Source organism: Miniopterus schreibersii (assembly GCF_964146895.1).
Source record: "Miniopterus schreibersii genome assembly, chromosome: 10".
NCBI lineage: Eukaryota > Metazoa > Chordata > Mammalia > Chiroptera > Miniopteridae > Miniopterus > Miniopterus schreibersii.
The window spans coordinates 39,798,977-39,820,975 of record NC_138110.1 but is presented as its reverse complement, the minus strand read 5'-3'; the positions used below and the strand labels follow the sequence as shown (position 1 = coordinate 39,820,975).

Here is a 21,999-nt window from a genome sequence, read left to right as displayed (position 1 = left end):
CATTAATGACAGAAATAATAAAAATGGAAAAGTATATATTATAGGCATATGGTTAATACTTGTCTGTTAGTAGATAAAGTTTGAGATCCTCCTGTATTAGCAGCTTTATTTGATGCTTTACAGAAAGACTCTCCCAACTATTGAAGAAATTATTTGAAACTCAAGAATCTGGTGACCTCAATGAAGAATTAGTTAAGGCTGCTGCCAACGGAGATGTTGCTAAAGTGGAAGATTTGCTAAAAAGACCAGATGTGGATGTGAGCATTTTAAAAATTATTTTGATGCATACACTGAAATAGAATAGTATAATAAACCTTATACTTCAAAAGTTATTTAGATTTTGTCACATTACTTCAGTAATTATTAAGACTTTTCCACATGTGCTTTACTCCTTTCTTGTTTTTCTGAGATATCTTAAAGAAGACACTAGCCATCATTTTTAAGTGTGCATTTCTAAAAGGTATTGACATTTTCTTATTTTAACACTGACCTTTTTTATTTTATGATTGACAAAATTTCTATTTAGGTTTTTAAGTGGTTAGATTAGTGTCCTTTTGGGAAATTCAGTGAATTTTTCTCATGTAAATGTCATCATGTATGTGTTTTAAATATATATTAGTAAATATTACAAGCAATTTTCTATCCTCCTTTTCAAAACATTTAATCTAGACTTTTACCCTCCCCTCCCTGTGAAACTTGACTCTTCCATAGTTTGTTTGTAAGGCAGGTGAATTAGAGGTCATGCACTTTGTAAATCTTAATAGTTTATGTTGTAATCTTACTGTTCACATAAGCCATATTTTAAATGGGTTATTTTGCTTCTCACTTAGTCATCCTTTGGCTTTGCGATTGCTGCCAGGCTGGCACCAATATGGTGTTTAGTGCTGGCCAAGATTGTAAGTGGAGTCACTGTGTTATGAAGGCTTTTGTTGCCACACCTTTGTATGTAAATGTGCTAGACAGTTTGAAGAAGATCAGATCTACAATTGTAAGGTATAAACATCTTATTCCTGTGAACGCATATAGCATTATAGGTTTATTTGAGAGAGAGCAATTGCAGAAGCACAGCAAAGTGGTTCTTTGCTTAGTTGTAAGATATATCACAAATAATTTGTTTTTTATGAGAAAGTACCAATGTTTTTGTGTTTGAAAGATAGAATCAGACTTCTTTTATATTTAGTTAGGCAGATTTAGGCAGATTTACATTTTATTATACTTAATTTAAAAAATTTAATTACTGATTTATCTTTTAACAGTGTCATACATTCTAAAAATTTTCAGGGAAAATCGTTCTAAAAGATTTGTTATGAAAAACGGCATCTCCTCAACTTTATTTTTTCATTCTCCAGCGGCAACTACTTTCACCTCTTTAACTTCTTCCAGACAAACTTTTCATGTCAGAGGCCATTTCTCAGATGTCTGGTGATCCTTGGTTGTCTATAACAGTGGTCACTAAAGGGTTTGTTTGGAAGTTTGTGTGGGGGAGGGGCTTCACTATAGTGTGATCTGATTGGACATTTCCTTGGATTATTCCTGGGTGTTGGTCATTAGGTCTTTACTCTTGGGCTCGTCTGACTCCCCAAAAAGATCTCTCAGTTCTTCTCATGGGTATAAACCTGGCTGCCAATCTTATGAATATTGTTTAAGGGAAGAGGGCCTGGGTTCTTAGGATTCGGCATGCAAATATTTACATAAAAGTTTTGTTTTTAGTACTTTGGCCCACCCTTAACATTAGCTAGGGATTCTTTACCCTTTCTGGAGAATAAACTTTCAGGTTTCAATTAGTGTGAGGGTGGAGCAGTAGCTCAGCTGTGCAGGGTTGGGGGGGAAGCCAAGGATCTAAATGTTTTTTATTTTTATTTTATTTATTATTTATTTTTAAATATGTCTGTTGATTTCAAAGAGAGGAAGGGAGAGGGGGAGAGAGATAGAAACATCAATAATGAGAGTCATTGACTGGCTGCCTTCTGCATGCTCCCTGACTGGGAATCAAACCTGCAACCTGGGCATGTGCCCTGACCAGGAATCGAACCTCGATCTCCTGGATCATAGGTCAGTACTCAACCGATGAGCCACACCTGCTGGGCCTAAATGCTTTTTAAACAGACTGTCAACTGACGCTTTTGTGTTTAGCACGCACCTCCACATTGTCCCCATATTCAGAGGTCATCAATTTTGAGCCTTTTGGGTTTTCTTGGCAAAAGTGTTGCTTCCTAGGTGTTTCTCACAACAGATTTAGGTCTTCTTTTTAGCTTCCTGTATATGTGTGAGCATGTGTGTGTGTGTGTGTGTGTGTGTGTGTGTGGTTTCTGTTTTGCTAGTTCTAATTATCTTTGTAGATTGAAGCTTAAAAGAAACTAAAACTTTACCCTTGTTTTAATATAATGCCATAAATAATTAAAATAAATACAACCCATCATTTAATTAAAACAGTCTTCCTACTACCTGCTAGTGGAAATGCAGACTGGTGCAGCCACTATGGAAACCAGTATGGAGTTTCCTCAAAAAATTAAAAATGGAACTGCTGTTTTACCCAGTGATCCCACTTCTAGGAATATATGCTAAGAATCCTGAAACACTAATCAGAAAGAATATACGCACCCCTATGTTCATAGCATTATTTACAATAGCTAAAATCTGGAAACAGCCCAAGTGCCTGTCAGTAGAGGAATAGATTTTCCATTACATAACCCATCTGTTTCGTTTAGTACTTTTTTCAGGGGTTTTGCCTTATTTTTTTGTTTGGAACATAATCTTTTGTCTCCTTATTTTACCTGTTTGTTTTTATGTATTAGGTAGGTGAACTGTCTCCTGGTCTTGAAAAAGTGGCCATATTTAGAAGGTGTCCTGGGGGTCCCAGGGATGGAATTCCCTTTATGAGAGCCAGGTGCTCCAGAGGTGTTCCCTATGTGGACTAGTTTGGCCTCCTGTTGTGTTACGGACACACTAATAGGTGAGACTGGTCCCTGGCCTGGTGGCTGTGAGACCTGGTTGCAACTGTTGTATGTGTGCTGATATGTGACTGGCTGTGAGGCTCAGACTCTACTTGCAGACACGCTACTATTTGTTGGTGCCAACTGAGGCTTCCCACTGGGTGTGGCTGGACAGAAGCACCTTTGGAGGGGTGCCCACCTGAGTGGGTCCTCAGGGGATCATCAGGGTGGGATGAGCAGTGTTAGCAAGTCTTCTTTTTTTTAATGAGTTTATTGATTTCAGATAGAGGAAGGGAGGGAGAGGGGGAGGGAGAGGGAGAGGGAGATGGAAACATCAGTGATGAGGGAGTCATTGATCGGCTGCCTTCTGCACGCCCCCAACTGGGGATCCAGCCTGCAACCTGGGCATGTGCCCTGACTGGAAATCGAACTGTAACCTCCTGGTTCATGGGTTGATGCTCAACCACTGAGCCAATCCGGCCAGGCATGTGTTAGCAAGTCTTAATGCAGTGTGTCAGGAATGGCACCTGCTGGTGTCACACCAGCTAGGTGGAAGGAGAATAAAGAAAGGGGAGGAAAATGACACCCACCACCACTTCTGACCCTGGAGATAGTTCTAGCAGTTCTATGTCCCTCCAGCACATGCCCTAAAATTAGTCAATATATCACCTTCATGAATGACCCAAGTGCTTTTCAAACTGCTGCCTCTGTGCTAGGACTCGGAAAGAGCACAGTTTTGATTTCTTACAGCCCTTTGGCTCTCCCAGATGTAAGTCCTGCTGGTTTTCAAAGCCACATGTTATGGGGGCTCCTCTCCCTGGTGCAGGTTCCCTAGGCTGGGGCTTATTAGACTCTTCTTCACTCTTAAGGGTGGGACCTCTGTGGCTGTGGTATCTCTCCCACTTGTGGGTCACTGCACAGGGAGTGGGGGTTAGCATGGGTCCTAATTTGACCGCGTCTCCCTTTTACTCATCTCAGTGTGGCTTTTGTGTTGTTGTTAATCCTCACCTGAGGATATTATATTTTTCAATCGATTTTAGATAGAGTGCAATGCAAGGGAGGGAGGGAATGAGGGGGAGAGAGAGAGAGAGAAATGTCTGTGTGAGAGAGACACATTGATTGGTTGCCTCCAGCAGGCACCCTGACCGGGGTGGGGATTGAGTCTGCAACCCAGGTATGTGCCCTTGACCCTTTGGTGCACAGGCTGACACTCTAACCACTGAGCAACACTGGCCAGGGCTTAGCTTTTTCTTTATAGTTATAGTTTCAGAAAAATCTTCACGTCATTCTCAGAGGTAGTTGTTCTATATGTAGTTGTAGTTTGGTGTCAGTGAGAGGAGGTGAGCTCAGGATCTACCTACTCTGCCATCTTGAACCCAAAGCCAGGAGCCTTTCTCTTGAATGCCAGGTTAGCTTGTTTATGAAATGTCATTCCTTGTGGTTGGTGCACTCTCCTCGCAACAAATGTGTCTCCAGATCACCGAGTCGCTCTTCCAATCACTTCTTTTCTTTTTTTTAAAAATTATTTTATCCCCCCCCTTTTTTTATAATTGAGTGCTTCAAATCCCTGAGCCTTAGTTGTTAATTCTTATCTGACATTGAAAACCTGATTGGTAGGTAGCTCTCTTCACATGGATAGGACTTGGTGACTGACTTTGCATTATAGGGATTGTGTGTATGTGTATGTGTAATTCTTTGGATCTCCACATGCCATCCTGTAGGAGTCTGTTTTCTATGGCTATTCAGTTGTTTGAGGGAAGAAACCTCTTTTTTTCCTGTTTAGGGCCTACAGTCATGGCAGCTAATTCTCTCTCCTTGAGTTCAAGGAGGGGGCCTGGAGTGTGGCCATTGCACATCAGATGTATACTTGGGGTTCCTCTTGTTAGCTCTCTAATGTGCTTGCATTTGCAGGTTTTGAGTTTGTCTGGTGTTCTCAAGCTTTGTTTTCCTCTTCTTTAGAAAGTCAATTAAAACTTCTCTGTCTGCTTCTCTTTTTCAAAAATGTGTTGCTTTTTCTCGTTTTTTGTTGTTTACTCTCCCTTTCCCTTTGTCTTTATGGCTTTTTATGTTTTAAATTCTTTTATTGTCTTTTTAGGTGCATGATACAAACATATGTGGTCAGGATATCATCTTTAACTGTTTTTTATGGTTTTATGTTTGGGAGTAAATAAGGTGGGATTAAGGCATTGAACTTAGTTTTGGGTATGTTCATGGGTAAGTTATGCATTTATACAACATCTACAGTGAAGACAAGGTTGGAAATTACTGCTGTATAGTAGAATAATTGTGTATAGCTACTTTGGTAACTCATTTATGTATATTCTTCATGGTAGTTTGCTTATAGTGGGTACTTGGTATATTTGTTGAATTGAAGATATTTACACTGTAGTGGACTTTTTTTTTTTTTAAAGTTTTTCATTCACCTTACTGCTTTTTAAAATTAAAATAGGCTCTGAGATTTATTAATCCAAATATAAGTAAATATACAAAACTAATGTAACTAACTTCCTTTTATCCCTTCCTTTTTTTCAACTTTGTAAATTGCTAAACAGTTCTTTCATAGCTTTTTGAACAATGGGACTTTCATTAAAAAAAAAAAGAAAAAAAGGCCTGCATTCCTCTTCTAAATTAGAGAAAATTATGTCTGGTGATTGGTTCTAGGATATATGGAATACCAGTCTAAATTATTTTCATAGCATTATGCAATGTAGCAAATTTAAACCTACACTATATGTATATATTGGCTCTTTCTGATTTGTGACATTCCATCTTTTTTTTTTAAATTTAGGTAAATGGACAATGTGCTGGCCACACAGCTATGCAAGCTGCTAGTCAGAATGGACATGTTGACATTTTGAAGTTACTTTTGAAACAAAATGTGGATGTAGAAGCGGAGGTAATTAAACTAAGCTTGAAAAATATTTTCAGTAAAAATGTCCTAGAAATGGTACTTTTGTATCATGAGATGGATTGTTTTTATTCTTGAAATTTAGTATTTACCTAAGACTTTCCTGATTGAAAATAAAAATTTGAGAAAAGACAGCTTGAAGCATTTCTTGTTTTTCTGTGATCCCTCAGTATTCTTGGCAATAGCCCCAATTGCTGTTGGAAGCCAGTTGGATTCACCCAAGAATTATACTGGAGAAGTTGAAGGAGGGGGAATATAAATCCTGTGGGTCAAGATTTTTTCTGATTTGTGACACTCAGAGGCCTTTATTATGTTTTTTTTCTCATAAAGGAGCCAGTATATTAGAATTTGTTTAGTCTTATTGTTTCTCTCTCTTTTTTTAATGTTTTTATTGATTTCAGAGAGAGGAGGGGAGAGGAAGAGAGAGAGAGAAACATCAGTGATGCTAGAGATTCGTTGATCGGCTGCCTCCTGCATGCCCCCTACTGGGGATGGAGCCTGCAACCCGGGCATGTGCCTACACCAGAAATTGAACCGTGTCTTCTGGATCATAGGTCGATGCTCAGTGAGGTGATAAATAAGTATTGAAATCTTATGACAGCTTATGCACATATGGAGTCAAATAAATTGATAAGTTAGAATTTTATAGGTGAGGGAAACAAGGCATCAGGTGAGTCTGGAGCAGTCCACAGAAATAGGCTTTAAGAGAGGTTCGTTTTAGAATGGAGAGCCCAGAAATAAGCCCATGCCTACATGGTCAATTAATATTTGACAAAAAATATACAATTAGGTAAAGAAAGTCTGTTCAATAAATGATGTTGGGAAAGTTGGACAGATACATGCAAAGAAATGAAACTAGATCACCATAGACCATATACGAGAGTAAACTCAAAATGGAGTACAGTATACCTTCGATTTTGCTGATCTCTATTTAACGGATTTCAAGTTTAACAGACAAAATTTTTGGTCTGTAGGTCATGTGAAAATTAACACCCTATTAATTTTTTAAAAAAATAGGTTTTTAAAAAATATTTTTTTTAGAGTGAGAGGAAGGAGAAGGATAGAGAGATAGAAACATCAATGAGAGAGAAACATTGATCGGCTGCCTCCTGCACGCCCTCTCCTGGGGATGGAGCCTGTAACCCTGGCATGTGCCCTGACTGGGAATCAAACCAGTGACCTCTTTGTTCATGGGTTGATGCTTAACTACTGAGCCACATCAGCCAAGCTACACCCTGTTAAAGTGCTTTTAACCAAGTTTTGCTTACAATTAAATTAACATTTTTTTGTTATTAATTTACTGTAATTTTAAACAAATTTTAGCATATAGGCCATATGTTGGAAAAAACGCTGTAGTAATTTCACTGACATAAATAAATATTGCATATCTACAACTATAGTCTACATATTTAAATCCAAGAGTCACCACTCTTAATGTTTGGGGAGCGATTAGCATGTGATCACACTGCATCGTGCAGTAATTGGTTCTGTTGTCGCATGGCATGACTTTCTGCAGCAGTTTTAATGTGTGCTGGCCTAAGTTCCAACATGCACTAAGCCATGCCCCAGCCATGTGCATTTGTTTACTCGCAGTGACTGGTGAATGCATGCATTTACTGGACTTAGTATAAATTCATAATTACTGTAATACATATAGAAAACTTTTCTGTGAAATTAAACTTTTTACATAGACTTAATTTTAATCACACAAACATGTCTAAATAAGGTAAAACAGGTAAACTAATTTGTCAATTTTTTAACATATGCATTCAGAAAACCTACTTTATTATATAATGGACTTCTGGCTTTAACGGACATCCCTTTGTCCGAATTAGTCTGTTATATAGAGGTTTTACTGTAAAGACTTAAAACATAAGACGCAAGCCATAAAACTCCTAGAAGAAAACATAGACAGTAAAATCTCTTGGATTTCTCTTAACAGTATTTTTTCTGATATATCTCCTGGGCAAGGGAAACAAAGGAAAAAATAAACAAATGGATTACATCAAACTAAAAAGTTTTTGCACAGCAAAGGAAATGATCAACAAAATGAAAAGACAACCCACTGAATAGGAGAACATATTCACCAATGATACATTTAATAATAGGTATTAGAATTTATAAAGAACACATACAATCAACACCAAAAAAACAAACAAACACCAATTAAAAAATGGGCAGAGGACCTGAATAGACACTTCTTCAAAGAGAACATACAAATGGCCAACAGACATGAAAAAATGCTCAACTTCACTAATCATCAGAGAAATGCAAATTAATACCACAATGAGACAGCACCTCACACCTGTCAGAATGACTGTTATCAACAAATCAACAAATAACAAGTGTTAGTGAGGATGTGGAGGGAAGGGAACCCTTCAGTACTGTTGGTGGGAGCACTGTTGGTGGGAACGTAGATTGGTGCAGCCACTATGGAGAACAGTATGCAAGGCCCTCAAGAAATTAAATATGGAGCTGCCTTATGACGCAGCAATTTCACCTCTGGGTATATATCTGAAGAAACCCAAAACACTAATTTGAAAAGATAGATACACCCCTATGTTTATTGCAGTGTTATTTATAGTAGCCAAGCTATGGAAGAACCCAAGTGCCATCAACAGATGAGTGGGTAAAAAAGTGGCGGCACCTATATACAATGGAATATTACTCAGCCCTAAGAAAGAATGAAATTATTTTATTTGTGACAGTAGGGATAAACCTATATGGTATTAGGCTAAGTGAAATAAGCTAGTCAGAGAAAGATAAGTACTATATGTGGAATATAAAGAACAAAATAAACAAAAATAGAAACAGACTCAGATACAGAGAACAGATTGATGGTTGCCAGAGGGGTGGGTGGGTTGGGGGACTATGTGAAAAAGGTGAAGGGATTGAGAAGTACAGATTGAGTAGTTACAGACATGTAAAGTATAGCATAAGGAATATAGTCAATAATATTTTAATAACTATGTATGGTGCCAGGTGGGTACTAGAATTATAAGGGGGAACACTTTGTAAAGTATATGATTGTCTAGCCAATATGCTGTACATCTGAAACTAATAAAAAATAATATTGAATGTAAACTGTAATTGAAAATAAAATTTAAAAAAAGAGGTTTGTTCTTTATATAGTAGAGTTACATTAAAGAGTTTTAAACATAAATTTTGTGTTTTATGGAGAGAGAATTCTATCTGCTGAGTGAAGAGTAGATCGGGGTAAGAATGAAGTGGAGGCAGGGTGAGCTATGGCAATAGGTCAGGTGAGTGAGAGTGAAGGCCTGAATGAATTAGTGGCAGAATTGGAGAAAATAAATAGAGCATAACTTGAGTAAAAACCATAGAATTTGGTACTTACCTATAGGGACTCAGGGGTAGGTGAGCATGACCTACAGATACTGATTTTGTTAACATTATGGTCTATGGTTCTATCAGCTAAGATAGGAAGACTGGAACAAGAGCAGGTTTTGGAGGGTTGAGAGGAAAGAGAAGGGGGCAAGAGGGTAGAAAGAACCAAGATCAGTTTTGTTTTGTTTTTAAGATCAGTTTTTTTGGTTTTTTGTTTTTTTTAAGGAAACTTTTTTTTTAAAAAAAAGTATCTTTATTGATTTCAGAGAGAGGAAGGGAAAGGGAGAGAGAGAGAGATAGAAATATCAATGATGAGAGAGTCATTGATCGGCTGCAGCCCACAGCCCAGGTATGTGCACTCACTGGGAATTGAACCCTGATTGCCTGGATCCTAGGTTGATGCTCAACCGCTGGGCCACTCCTGGCTATTCTGTTTTGTTTTTTTAATGCTCACTTGAGGATAGATTTTTATTGATTCTAGAGAGAGGAAGAGAGAGAGAGAAACACTGATCAGTTGCCTCCCGTACGTACCCTGACCAGGGTTCGAACCCACAACCTAGGCATGTGCCCTGACTGGGAATCAAACCCACCACGTTTTGGTGCACAGGATGACACCCCAACCAACTGAACCACCTAGCCAGGGGAAAATCAGTTTTAGATTTAATTTGAAGCCCCTTCACAGATCCTTTTAGGTTACCTTTGGAGGTCAGCAATAACGTCCCTCAAAATCTCATTTGGTACCAGCATTAGAGACAGAATAATGATATTCTGAATAACATACAGCTGTACGTTTTAGGTATATTCAAAGTCTGTAAGTTAAGGTCTTTGTACAACTGAGATTTTCTAAATAGAAGGAAAGCCTGGAAATAAATTTAATTGTTGTTTTCTAGTATGTGTATGTGTTTTCCAAGTTCTTTAAATTTTTATTTGTATTTCCTTTAGATATATATATGTTAGAGTTTTAAATTTTTAAGTTTTTTTTACATAAGTTGTTGATGTGACCTGCATAAAAGTGTTTTTATAGCAGTTTTCTAACAACCATAAATATAATGGTACACTTCATAAATAGTTCCTGTTTTTAGTCAGTGAGTGTTAGTGGATTGATTTTCTCCTTTTTAAGAAAGGAGTACCACCAGGTAGACTTAAAAAATGTAACAGAAAGTGAATCCAGATTGGAAGTTAGTAAGATCTTAAATCTAAGATTCTGAAATATTGAAATATGTTACTAGAAAAGTTAGTGATACACATACATAAAAACAATTTTTCAGTTTCTTTTTTTTGGAGAAAGCATTTTTCTTTTATTCTGGGCTGTTTAAATATAATGTTGCTCAGAGGCACAAGTATTGAATCTTAAATCTTTCATGTGGTGTTTGCCAGTTTCTTTATGCTCAAAGTAGACAGGTAACAAAAACTCCTAACCTGGTTTAGCTGGAATATTAGTAAGGTAGAAGTATTCCTGCATCATGGTTTGCTACCTTTTTAAGAATGGTTGTTAAATCTTTGTGGACTTCTACATGAGTGATTTTACTTTTAATATCTGCTTGAGAAAATATGCAAAGACCAAAAACTATTTTGAATTCAATTGTGTTGAACTGTTCATTTGTTTTTAATGTATTTACTTGCAACAGTACTTACATGTGTTAACTCTGGAAAGTAGTTCAGATAATGCCAAGTAATGGATTTTCAAACCACTTACAAAAATTATAGTCCACCAGGGGGCTAGAATCATGGGTTTGGAAACACTGGAGAAAGTCTTAGAGCTTGCTTAGTTCTGGGTGTTAAAATTTGAGATGGAGTATGGAATAAAGATAGTACCCTTATAATATCTTTCTTAATCTGCATCTAGCAGTATAAGACTTCTTTTTTGGTATGGAATGAATATATTCATGGTGCAGGACAAGCATTTTTTTTCCTTTTAAAAAGTTGTTCTTATATTTGAAAAAAATGTAAGCAATTGGGTCTTCCTCTACTTCTCATCTCCTCCGAAATATGCCTATTACAGAAGGTGAAGCATACTTATTGGATTCCTCTGAAAAAGTTTTGGAATTTTGGATGTGTGAAATTATGCTGGTTTGTGTTTCATTTTTATCTTTTTAAGTGGTACTTAATTTTTTTCTCTTGAATACACAGAAAAGTGTATGCTCACCAGCTAAAGATAACCAATGTTAATATGTTGATATATTTCTCCCCTTAAAGCTCATTGAAATCACACTGTTTGGCATCCTTTCTCCTTTTTATATATTTTTTATTTTTATTTTTTAATCCTCACCTGAGGATATTTTTTTCCATTGCTTTTCAGAGAGAGTGGAAGGGGGAGAGAGAGAGAAACATCAATGTGAGAAAGACATCTATCAGTTGCCTCCCGCACACACCCCCACTGGGACTGGGGATTGAGCCTGCAACCAAGGTACATGCCTTTGGCTAGAATCGAACCTGGGACCCTTCTGTATGTAGGCTGACACTCTAACCATTGAGAAAAACCTGCTAGGGCCTTTCTTCTTTTTAAAATCAAACTAAAGTTAGTGTAATTTTTATGTCCTTGAAAAGTCTGTGTAAATTTTTTAAATGGAAAAAAAGTTTATGTAGTTGTATTATATGTCAGCATTTTTCTAATATTTTCTAATATTGGCTTACCATTATGGCTGATAAATCAGGAGTAATGAAGAATCGACCTACTTCTGATACAACTATTGGTCCAATATATGTCTGATATAATATACATGGATGGGCAGAAGTAGGTTTACAGTTGTAGCGCAAATAATACAATAAGAAATATTAGTACAGGAATAAACTTTATGTGTTGTGCACTCACAACTGTAAACCTACTTTTGCCCACCCCTGTATATTAACCCAGGATTCATCATTTATATTCGGAGTTAATCACTTTTCAAGTGAATTTCTGCTTATTTTGTTGACTCCATTCAATGTTTTTTCTCCTCACATCAATTTGGTTCTTAATGAATTATTGTAGCTTTAAGTTTTATTTTTTTCTAAAATATTCACTAATTCAGATTTAATTCTGCTGGTTAGGACAAAGATGGAGATAGAGCCGTTCACCATGCAGCTTTTGGAGATGAAGGTGCTGTTATAGAAGTTCTACATCGAGGCAGTGCTGATTTGAATGCTCGCAACAAACGCCGACAGACACCACTTCATATTGCTGTCAATAAAGGTCATCTTCAAGTTGTGAAGACTTTATTGGACTTTGGTTGTCATCCCAGTCTTCAGGTAAAACCTTTAAAGAACTATATTCTGTAGGTATTGCTAGGATTCTATTACAGGGAAGTACTAGCTTCAATGGTAAACGTTCCTTTGTTAGAATTCTTTTTTATATGATGTCATAGTGATACCAAAGGTACAGAATGTAATAAAATTGGCAGTTGTTCCTTCTTAGAAAAGCCTTTTTAAGGAAGTGTCAAGTAGATCTGTTTTATATTGAGGGTTGGGAATAGAAATTTCCTTGCAAAAATATCAGTTTTTGAATTGAATTGATTTAACTTTATTCATCATAACATTGGGCTTCGGCAGCTTAAAGAAGTGTAATAGGCTGCATTTCATAATAATTACTTCATAGCTATCTAAATTATTGTAGTTGTAGCCTTATGTATTTTAAGAGTCTTGGTGTAGTCATTAGTCCAGTCTTAGAAGATTTTCTGTTAGGGGAATATATAGGGTTTTAGGATTTATTATAATAGGACCTAATTTTTGAAGCAAGGGTCACCTAAAAAATGATTATTCCCGTCCAAAATTTCAGCAACCAGTTGAATTAAATTGGATTGATCTCTGAAGCAGTGTAGAAGAACAGGAGCAATGGGACTGAGGGTTTGAGAAGAATTGAATCAGAGATTCTTTTTAGCTAGATGCTTATTACAGATTAATATTTCCAAGATACAGCCATTTTAGAACTGACGGCTTCTAAGTGGATGACAGGATTAGAAGATGGGGGAGGCATTGGAAGGTGTTAAACTGTTGAAGTATGGAATTTATGCCTGCTGACTTTTTTTTTGTCTGAAATGGGAGGCAAAGTTACTGGTTGAGAGTGAGTGGAGAGTAGTCGTTAGAGAAAGAGTAATTGAGAAGAGTGGTGAAGGTTTGGAATAGCTATTGTGGGGAGCAAAAGGCAGTATAGATTAGGGCCTGTAGTAGCTTACTCCAACCAGGTTAAGAGCCCATCTCAAGTTGGAGACCATGAATTTTTAGTGCCATAGGAGGATGGAAGGTGGATTGTTGGACTTAATTTGTGTTAGGAATTTCTTACATAGGTGGATGAATATATGCCTGGGATTGGTGAACTTTTTCTGTGAAAGTCCAGTTAAGCCTGGCCAATGTGGCTCAGTTGGTTGGGCATCGTCACATGCACCAAGAGATTGCTGGTATGATTCCCAGTCAGGGCAATGCCCCAGTTTTGGGCTTGATCCCCCCGGGAGAGGGTGTGCAGGAGGCAGCTGATCAGTGTTATGCTCTCACATCGATGTTTCTCTGTCTTTCTCCCTCTCCCTTCTTCTCTTTCTAAAAACCAATAAAAAATAGTTTTTAAAAAGGCCAGGTAATATTTTTGGCTTTCATATGATTTATATTACTGCCATTATTATCCAGTTCTGCCATTGTAGCATGACAGTAGCCATAGATAATACATAAATGCATGTGTGTAACTATGTAAATAAAACTATTTACAAAAATGGGGGCAGGCTGGATTTGGAAACTGTGGTATATGCCCTAGGTTAGGCTATATATGGCTTTACTGAAAGTATTTATAAAACTATAAAATGAATTCTAAATTACCCATTTACACAGATGACTGATAATGAATAACAACTTACTGCTACATTGGTTGATTAATGAAGAAATTAATCAGCTTGAAAAAAAGATAGAGACTGCCGAAGTTTCTTTTACATTTGTTTTCACTTTGAGTTAACTACTCTCCTTCCTGCTCCTTGATAATATATAGAGTAATGATTCTCAACAGTGACTGCACAATATATTCAGCTGGAGAACTCTGCAAAACTACTGATGCCTGGGTCCCACGCCTAGAGATTCTGGGTTAGTTGATTTGAAAAATAGCCTGAGTATCAGGATTTTAAGAGCTTCCAGTGGATTCTAAAGTACAGCCAGGGTTGAGAACCACTGACTTTTAATTCATTGCTATGGGCCTTGAGACTGGTATAGGTTTGGTATGGAGTTTCAGGGTACAACAGTTAATGGTAGGAATGTGGTATAGCAAGCCATTTTACACTAATGAACTTTTTGTCCGCTTTTCTACCTCATTTATTTTTGATATTTGCTTAATTATTTTGAGGGTATTTTATTTCTTTGATTTTGTTTTTCCTTTGGAAAGCTACAGCGTATTTATTGTGTTTACCATCCAGATTGAGTATGTTTATTTATTATAATGCTGTTTGTTGCCTGCATTTATTAAATTTAACACACAGTATGTTTTATTGATGGTTGTTGGATATGGCTTCTGTTTTTCTTTCTCTGTTTAGTAGTTCATTTTAAGTATTAATAATTACATGTGATGATTGATTGAAAAAGAACTAATGAAAATCTTTTTAAACTTAAAGGATTCTGAAGGTGATACCCCTCTTCATGATGCAATAAGTAAGAAACGTGATGATATCCTGGCAGTCCTTCTGGAAGCTGGAGCAGATGTTACCATTACAAACAATAATGGATTTAATGCCCTTCACCATGCTGCACTAAGAGGAAATCCCAGGTAAAGATGTCACCTTTTACCATTTTATATGTAGTTTAAAAATATTTTTCTGTTGCTGGTTCTCTTTTTCTGATACTGATAAAAGAATTTTGGCTTATTTTAGTACTTTAAATCATTTTAAGGTCTGTGGAAATTATGTCTTCATTAAGTAGATAAATTTTATAATAATTCTTTGGGTTATTAAACAAATAAAGTATGAAATGGCTATTTAAATATATATTCAATATGGATTTAAAGTATCAGGAATACTCACTTGTAAAGTTTTTATTAGAATGCAATGCATTTTGAGATTTATGTTTCTTCAAAACCATTCTCAGCATATCCTCTAAATTTGTGTTAATCCATTTGCATGGTAATTACTGTTTTAAACTTGTGGTTAAATAACTATCAAGTTACCTAATTGTTTATTAATAATATAATTAGTTATATAATTTCTAATATGGTGTTCTGCAACGATAGTTACAATTTTAGGTGGTCTACTGAAAAAAAAAGTGTTTACTGGTTAAAGTTTGAGAAAGACTTTTGGAAAATCACAGAATTCATGAAATATTGACAGAGTCCCACAGAAAAAGAAAATGCTTTAACTTTGCTTTAACCTCGAAACATTGATTAGCTGCCTCCTGCATGCCCCCTACTGGGGATCGAGCCTGGAACCCAGGCATGTGCCCTGACCTGGAAGCAAACCAGTGACCTTTTGGTGCATGGAATGATGCTAAACCAACTGAGCCACACTAGCTAGGACAACCTAGAACTTTTCATGAATGAATTTTTGGGAACAACTTTACCTGAGAAGCATTTTATTTATTTTAATCCTCACCTGAGGATATATTTTACTGATTTTAGAGGGTAAGGGGAGGGGAGAGAGAGAGAGAAAGAAAGAGAAAGAGAAACATCGATATATGAAAGAAACATCAATTGGTTGCCTCCCATATGCACCTCCACTGGGGATTGAACCTGCAACCTAGGTATGTGCCCTGACCAGGAATCAAACTGTCAACCTTTTGGTGCCCAGGATGATGTTTTAACCAACTGAGCTACACTGACCAGGGCCCTGAGAAGCATTTTAGAAAATTCTGCATCAGATGTCTTCTGTTTATAGTTGAATAAAGCCTACATCTCTTTTTAAAAATTTTTTATTAAAAACTTTTAAATTAAAGTTTACATTCAATATTATTTTTTATTAGTTTCAGATGTGTAGCATAGTGGTTAGACAATTATACACTTTATAGGTGTTTCCCTCAATATATACCAGCACCCAACTGGCACCATACATAGTTATTACAATATTATTGATTATATTATTTATGCTATACTTTACATCCCCATGATAATTTTGTAACTACCAATTTGTACTTCTCAATCCCTTTACCTTTCTTACCCAGTCCCCCAACCCCCCTCCCCTCTGGCAACCATCAATCTGTTCTCTGTGTCTATGAGTCTGTTTCTGTTTTATTTGTTTATATTGTTTTTTAGATTCCACATATAAGAGAAATCATATGGTATTTGTTTTTCTCTGACTGACTTATTTTACTTAGCATAATATTCTCTAGGCCCATCCATGCTGTACCAAATAAACCTACATGTTTTGACTGAGAGAAATACTCACTTTTAAGTTTGTTTTGATAATTTAATGTATTCTGAATTCTTTTTTTAAAATTGAGATATAATTGACATAACATTATGTTTCTTTCGGGTGTACAACATAATGATCAAATATATGTATATATTATGAAATGATCACTATAAGTCTAGTTAACATCCATCACCACACATAGTTACAAATTTTTTTCTTTTGATGAGAACTTTTAAGATCTCTTAGCACCTTTCAAATATACATAACAGTATTATAACTATAGTCACCATGAATTCTTATTGTTTGGTTCCATACTGCATTTTTATATCATGTTTTCTTCTAATTTTTTGCTATTTTTTATTCTTTTAGCTTTTTATGGTCACCATTAGAGGGAGAGCAAAGAGAATAAAAGGATTTTGTTAGTATTGCTTGTTGGTACCCATAATAATGGATATAATGTAGGATAAGATAAATGACTATTTTAGGTTATGTCTTGATTTATTTTTCAGATTACAAATATTGGAACACTGCATCCTTTGGCATTTTGAAGGAGATAAAAATAGTATTATATGTAGGTGCCATTCAAATAGAAGATGATGATGATGATATCACTTACTAAATACCAGGCCTTTACTAACTGGTTTATATGCATTATCTCATTTAATTCTTTGAGCAGCCTTTTTGAGGCAGGTTTTAATATCTTCATTTTATAGAAGAAGAATACGAGACTTATAAAGAGGTGAATTTGCTTATTCAAGACCATGCACTGACTAGTGGAGTAGCTAGAATTTGAGCAAGGTCTGTCTGACTTTGGATTCATAGCTGTTAACCACTTTATATTACTTTTTCTGTATATGGGCTGTATGTGAGGCAAGACTGAAACATATTGACAGTGAATCATATAACTAAGAATGTATTAATATGTCAACCTCCTTGCTGCCTCTTTGATTAGGGTTAACTTTGACTACTCTGTCACTAATTCTGAACTTCCAATTAGTTCTAAAGCTTCCTTTATTCTGCAGCTATTTCCAAACCATTCCATTCCTTCTGTTTCCATTGTTGCTGACCTAATTGTTGACCACTTTTACCTAGACTGTTATAGTATCTTTCTAAATTTTCTCCCTGATTTTAGTTTTATCTGACAACTTTCATACAACTACCAAATTATAATTCTAAAAATATAGATCGAATGGCTCCCCTTTCTTCTTCCCAGATCTTCAGTTGCTTTCTATTGTACGTAGAATAAAATATGTATACCTTGACCTGGCATTCAAACCCATTTCCAGTGTGTCCTGAGTCTTTCTAACTTTCTCTCTCACTAAATGAAAGCCCTCCGCCCACCTTGCTCTTCAGCTGCGTTGTACTGCAGTACTCTCCTTTCCTAAGATAGTCTCTCTGCTTTATTCCTTCATTTACATAAGCATTTTTCCCCATCAGGATGCCCTTATCCCCTTCTTTATCTTAACCACCTTTCTTCCAGAACTCCTAGATCTCATCATTGAAACTATTTTCTGTTTGCCCTATACTTCCTTGTTCCCTGTTCTTATTTTACTGCACTTATAATAAATATGCTTTGTGCTGTCCCTTAGGATGTGCATTTTTATGTTCCTTTCTGTTAAAGTTGTGGGCACTCATATTCATCTGTATGTTCCCCACAATGCCTTGGCTATAGTAGGGACTCAGTAAATGTTAACCTTAATTTGACAGTCAGGACAGTGTTAGATATCACTAGAGTATATATGACCAATTACAAAATAAATTCTGTAGAGAAACTATTAGGAGTTTAAACAGAGCAATTACTTCAAATTAGAATGGGCAAAAATGTACTGAGTGCTATATATAAAAAGTAGCTGAGAGACTATCAAATGGTACTATACTTACAGTATGCCCATTTTCTCTCATATGTGTCCATGCATCTACCCTGAAACACTATGTGCTTTGTAATACATAAATAATTTAATGTGACTGCCAGGTGTAATTAGTACAAGCCAGAAGGCCTGTTAACTTGAAGGGATAAGATTCATTTACATTTGCCTTCCTTTGTCCACATTCTTTTACGGGATGGTCTTCGCTTTGAAATAGGTGAGTGGTCAGGAGTTGAGGATTATGTAAACACCTTGGTTTTTAAACTACTGCTCGCCCTCCGTAACCCTTCATTAATTGCTAGAATGTTTGTCTTTATTAAAGAACATTGTTACCTATAGTTTTATTGCAGTCAATAAGAAAATTAGAGAATGTTGGATCACTTGTCATTTTCCTCCTCTTTCATTTTCATTCCATTGAGAGAGAGGCTTGATATGTATATTTGTTTTTTGATGGACAAAGAAGAAAGAAGGGGTGAGGAGAGTCATAGAACGTTATTATTACAAGAGTTCTTTATTTTACAACTGAGGAAACAAGTATGGAGAGTAAAAGATAGCAATGCTTAGCATTTTCTTTAGTTTTTGAGGATTAAGATAGTTCAGGGTTGGAAAAATTAGATACTTAACTGTTTGTCTCTTCACAAGATATTCTTCAGTATCATCATCTTTTTTACGTTACCTATCAATATTCAAGTAAATAGCAGTAAAATTAAATGCTAATTCTATGGAAGATACTGATCCAACATTTCTAGAGTGTTATTTTATGTAATGTTATGTTTTTCTTTAATTTAAAATATGTCCATGTGAACCACAGTGTGGAATATCAGGTAACCTTCCTAGGTATTTTCTTCCTCTGAAGGAAGTTCTTTTTTAATTATTATTCAGCTTAGTCTACATTTCCTTACCATTTCTTTTCCAGAGGGTAAGAAATCCAATACCAAGAGACCATAAATAAGTAAAATTATTTTATTTGTAATCCTTAAGTCATCCACACATTTTTCATAAAGCTTTTTATAAACACTGTTAACCACTATGGCTCTTACCAGAATAATTAACAGTAACAAATTATTATTTTTTTAATTTAAAGCACAATCTGAATAATTTTAAAAAGTTGAAATTAGTTGACATGTCTGGTACTCATAAATGAAAACGTTGGCTGTCTTGTAGTAATCAATGCATAGCTACAGCTGGTTGAAGGGGACCAAATCCATTGAAGAGGCGATTTGGTTCCATTTTACCAGCTCTAGCAAAGCATTGCAATACTGCTAGTTTGGGCTCCAAAACAGTTAAAATGCTTTTTTGTTTGTAAAATTATGGTTATGAACCTTCCACAAAAGGTAGATTCTCATATTAGTACTTTAGTCATTGAATGTAAAATTTTCTATTTTGAAGGCACTTTCCTACTATTTCCTGCTCTAAAAGTACAGAAGTCTTTACCCTTCAACATGTTAACACATTAAGGAACTATCATTGTACATCTTTGTTTTTAACACATTTACTTAATTTTTAAATATAGACAATAATGTGTTTCAAAACCAACAACATTTAAAGGAACAAATAGATCCTGATGCATTTCAGAGTAATGTTTCATAATATCTCTAGGCAGTAAACCAAGTAAGTAACCTAACAGGTTAGAAAAGAGTACTGCTAGTCACACCTTTCTACTGCCCCTGTTTTTTGTTTTAATTCTCACCTGAGGAAGGAAGGATGGAAAGGAGGAGGGAGGGAGAAAGGAAGGAAGTTAGGAAGGAAACAAACATTGATGTGAGAGAAACATCAATCGGTTGCCTCCCGTAGGGGCCCTGACTGGGGGTCGAACCTGAAACCTTCTGGTGTACGGGATGACACTCCAACCAACTGAGCCACACCAGCCAGGGCACCCTGCTTTTTTTAGTATTGTATTTGAGAACTAATAGCAAGTTGCTGACCAGGAGTGGAGGAATATGAGTGGCCTTAAGAAAGTACCTCTGCCCTTTGGTTTATAAATAGATTGCACATGTATTCAAGTGTATTGCTTGGATTTGTGTTGAAAGGAACTACCATGCATGCCAGCTTATTTTTCTTTGTTTTTTACTTGTGGTATTACTAATCATTGGTTAGTAATTTAACCTTTTTAAGGTTCTGTTTCCTTGACCGAATTCTCTGTACAGATTGCCTAGTTACTCCTCAGTATCAGTTTGATAATACATTGAATTGTGGTGGTTAGCTACAATCCATGAATTTGAGTATTAAAATCTACCATTAAAACTCAGTATAGTAAATTTTTGTTATATTGTGATTTCATACACATGATTAAAATAAAAGTTTGAGAAATTATAGTTTGCCTGTAAAAGTGCTCTCAGTAAAATATAAAGAGTGAAGAAATAATTACTGTTCTGAACTAAACTGGGGAAAGTTCAACACTAATTCAGGCAATATTCAAATAATTCTCATATTAAGTATATTCTGCATCTGTTGGTTAGTACGTATCATGCTGCTGGTGAAATTAATGTAATACGATTTTTCCATCTTTTGCTCGAATAGAAGTGAAACAGGTGTTAAATTGCCTGGACTTAAGTGCTGAAGATAGCAGTAAAACTGGCTTCTATTTTTACTGGTTATATGGGAGCTGTTTAGCAGATCCAGTTGCTCAAGTGTGCTTTTGGATGGCAGTTCAGTTTCATATACTGGCCATATCGGGGCAAGGAGAGGCCATGGAAAAAAAATAGTACAGCATTTGATAATGTCAGCATCTGTTATCCCTGTCAGAGAGACAGTTGAAATGTTTGAGTTACACCAGTGTCAGCAGATGCCCAGAGTTTAATATGTACTCAGTTAAAAATGAACAGCTGACCTAAGTGATGAATGTGACATTTTAGAGTGATTGAAAATACTCTTAGATATGTTAAGTTAAACTTGTAAGCACTAAAATCAGTATGTAATTTTACTTTTTAAAATGAATAACAGATGTCATTTTATTTTTTAAGGATTATAAATAGTCTTATTATAATCATAAGACTCTTAGTTGCTGGGATGTTTTAAATTAATTAAATTTTATACCTATGGAATAACAGATATAATTGTTTATTATAAAATGGGTATAGTAATAACCTTTGAATAGTGTTTTAGAGGAGCCTCTACTTTTGAGGTATATATTTTCAGTTTTTGGTATTTAGGGCATGTACAGTTAAACTTAAATGGAATATGAAACGTTACCATTCTGTTTGTGGAAGATCAGAAGGAAGGGCTGTGCTTAAGTGTTAAGCTTTGAACTATTTTAAAATTATGAGCTTTTTATAATTTCCAGTAAACATGTAATAACTTATATGCTATCATTGCTAATAGTCGTTCTCTCATTTTTTATAATCTGATAAAATGAAACTCACCTTTGACAATTAACTACTAGTTGTCTTATTGAACAGAGAAAATTATAGTCAGCCATAAGCTATTTCTATTAACTTGTGACACACAGAAATTTTAAAATATTATTATGCTCTTTGTACATGTCTAACTATTCCAGTTGAATTAATACTTCCAGTAAGAAATGATTAGAATATTAGTATTTTTTATGTAAGACTATCATAGTAGTTAAAATAGATGCTGCTTATAAATTTTTAAGAGCTTAATTATTTATAATTTTTATTAATATATAAATATAATACAAAATAAATTTTGTATAAAATACA

The 21,999-nt window shown here is 35.6% G+C and overlaps 1 protein-coding gene across 1 annotated transcript in view; it reads left to right on the top strand.

The window, feature by feature from the left end:
- Positions 1–21,999, top strand: part of MIB1 (MIB E3 ubiquitin protein ligase 1) — a 93,144-nt gene that overhangs the window by 36,361 nt on the left and 34,784 nt on the right. Inside the window, exons 9-12 of the mRNA XM_081150092.1 lie at positions 124–257; positions 5,722–5,829; positions 12,217–12,414; positions 14,748–14,899. Of these exons, the coding sequence (XP_081006218.1) occupies positions 124–257; positions 5,722–5,829; positions 12,217–12,414; positions 14,748–14,899 (592 nt within the window). The remainder of the gene's footprint in view (positions 1–123; positions 258–5,721; positions 5,830–12,216; positions 12,415–14,747; positions 14,900–21,999) is intronic.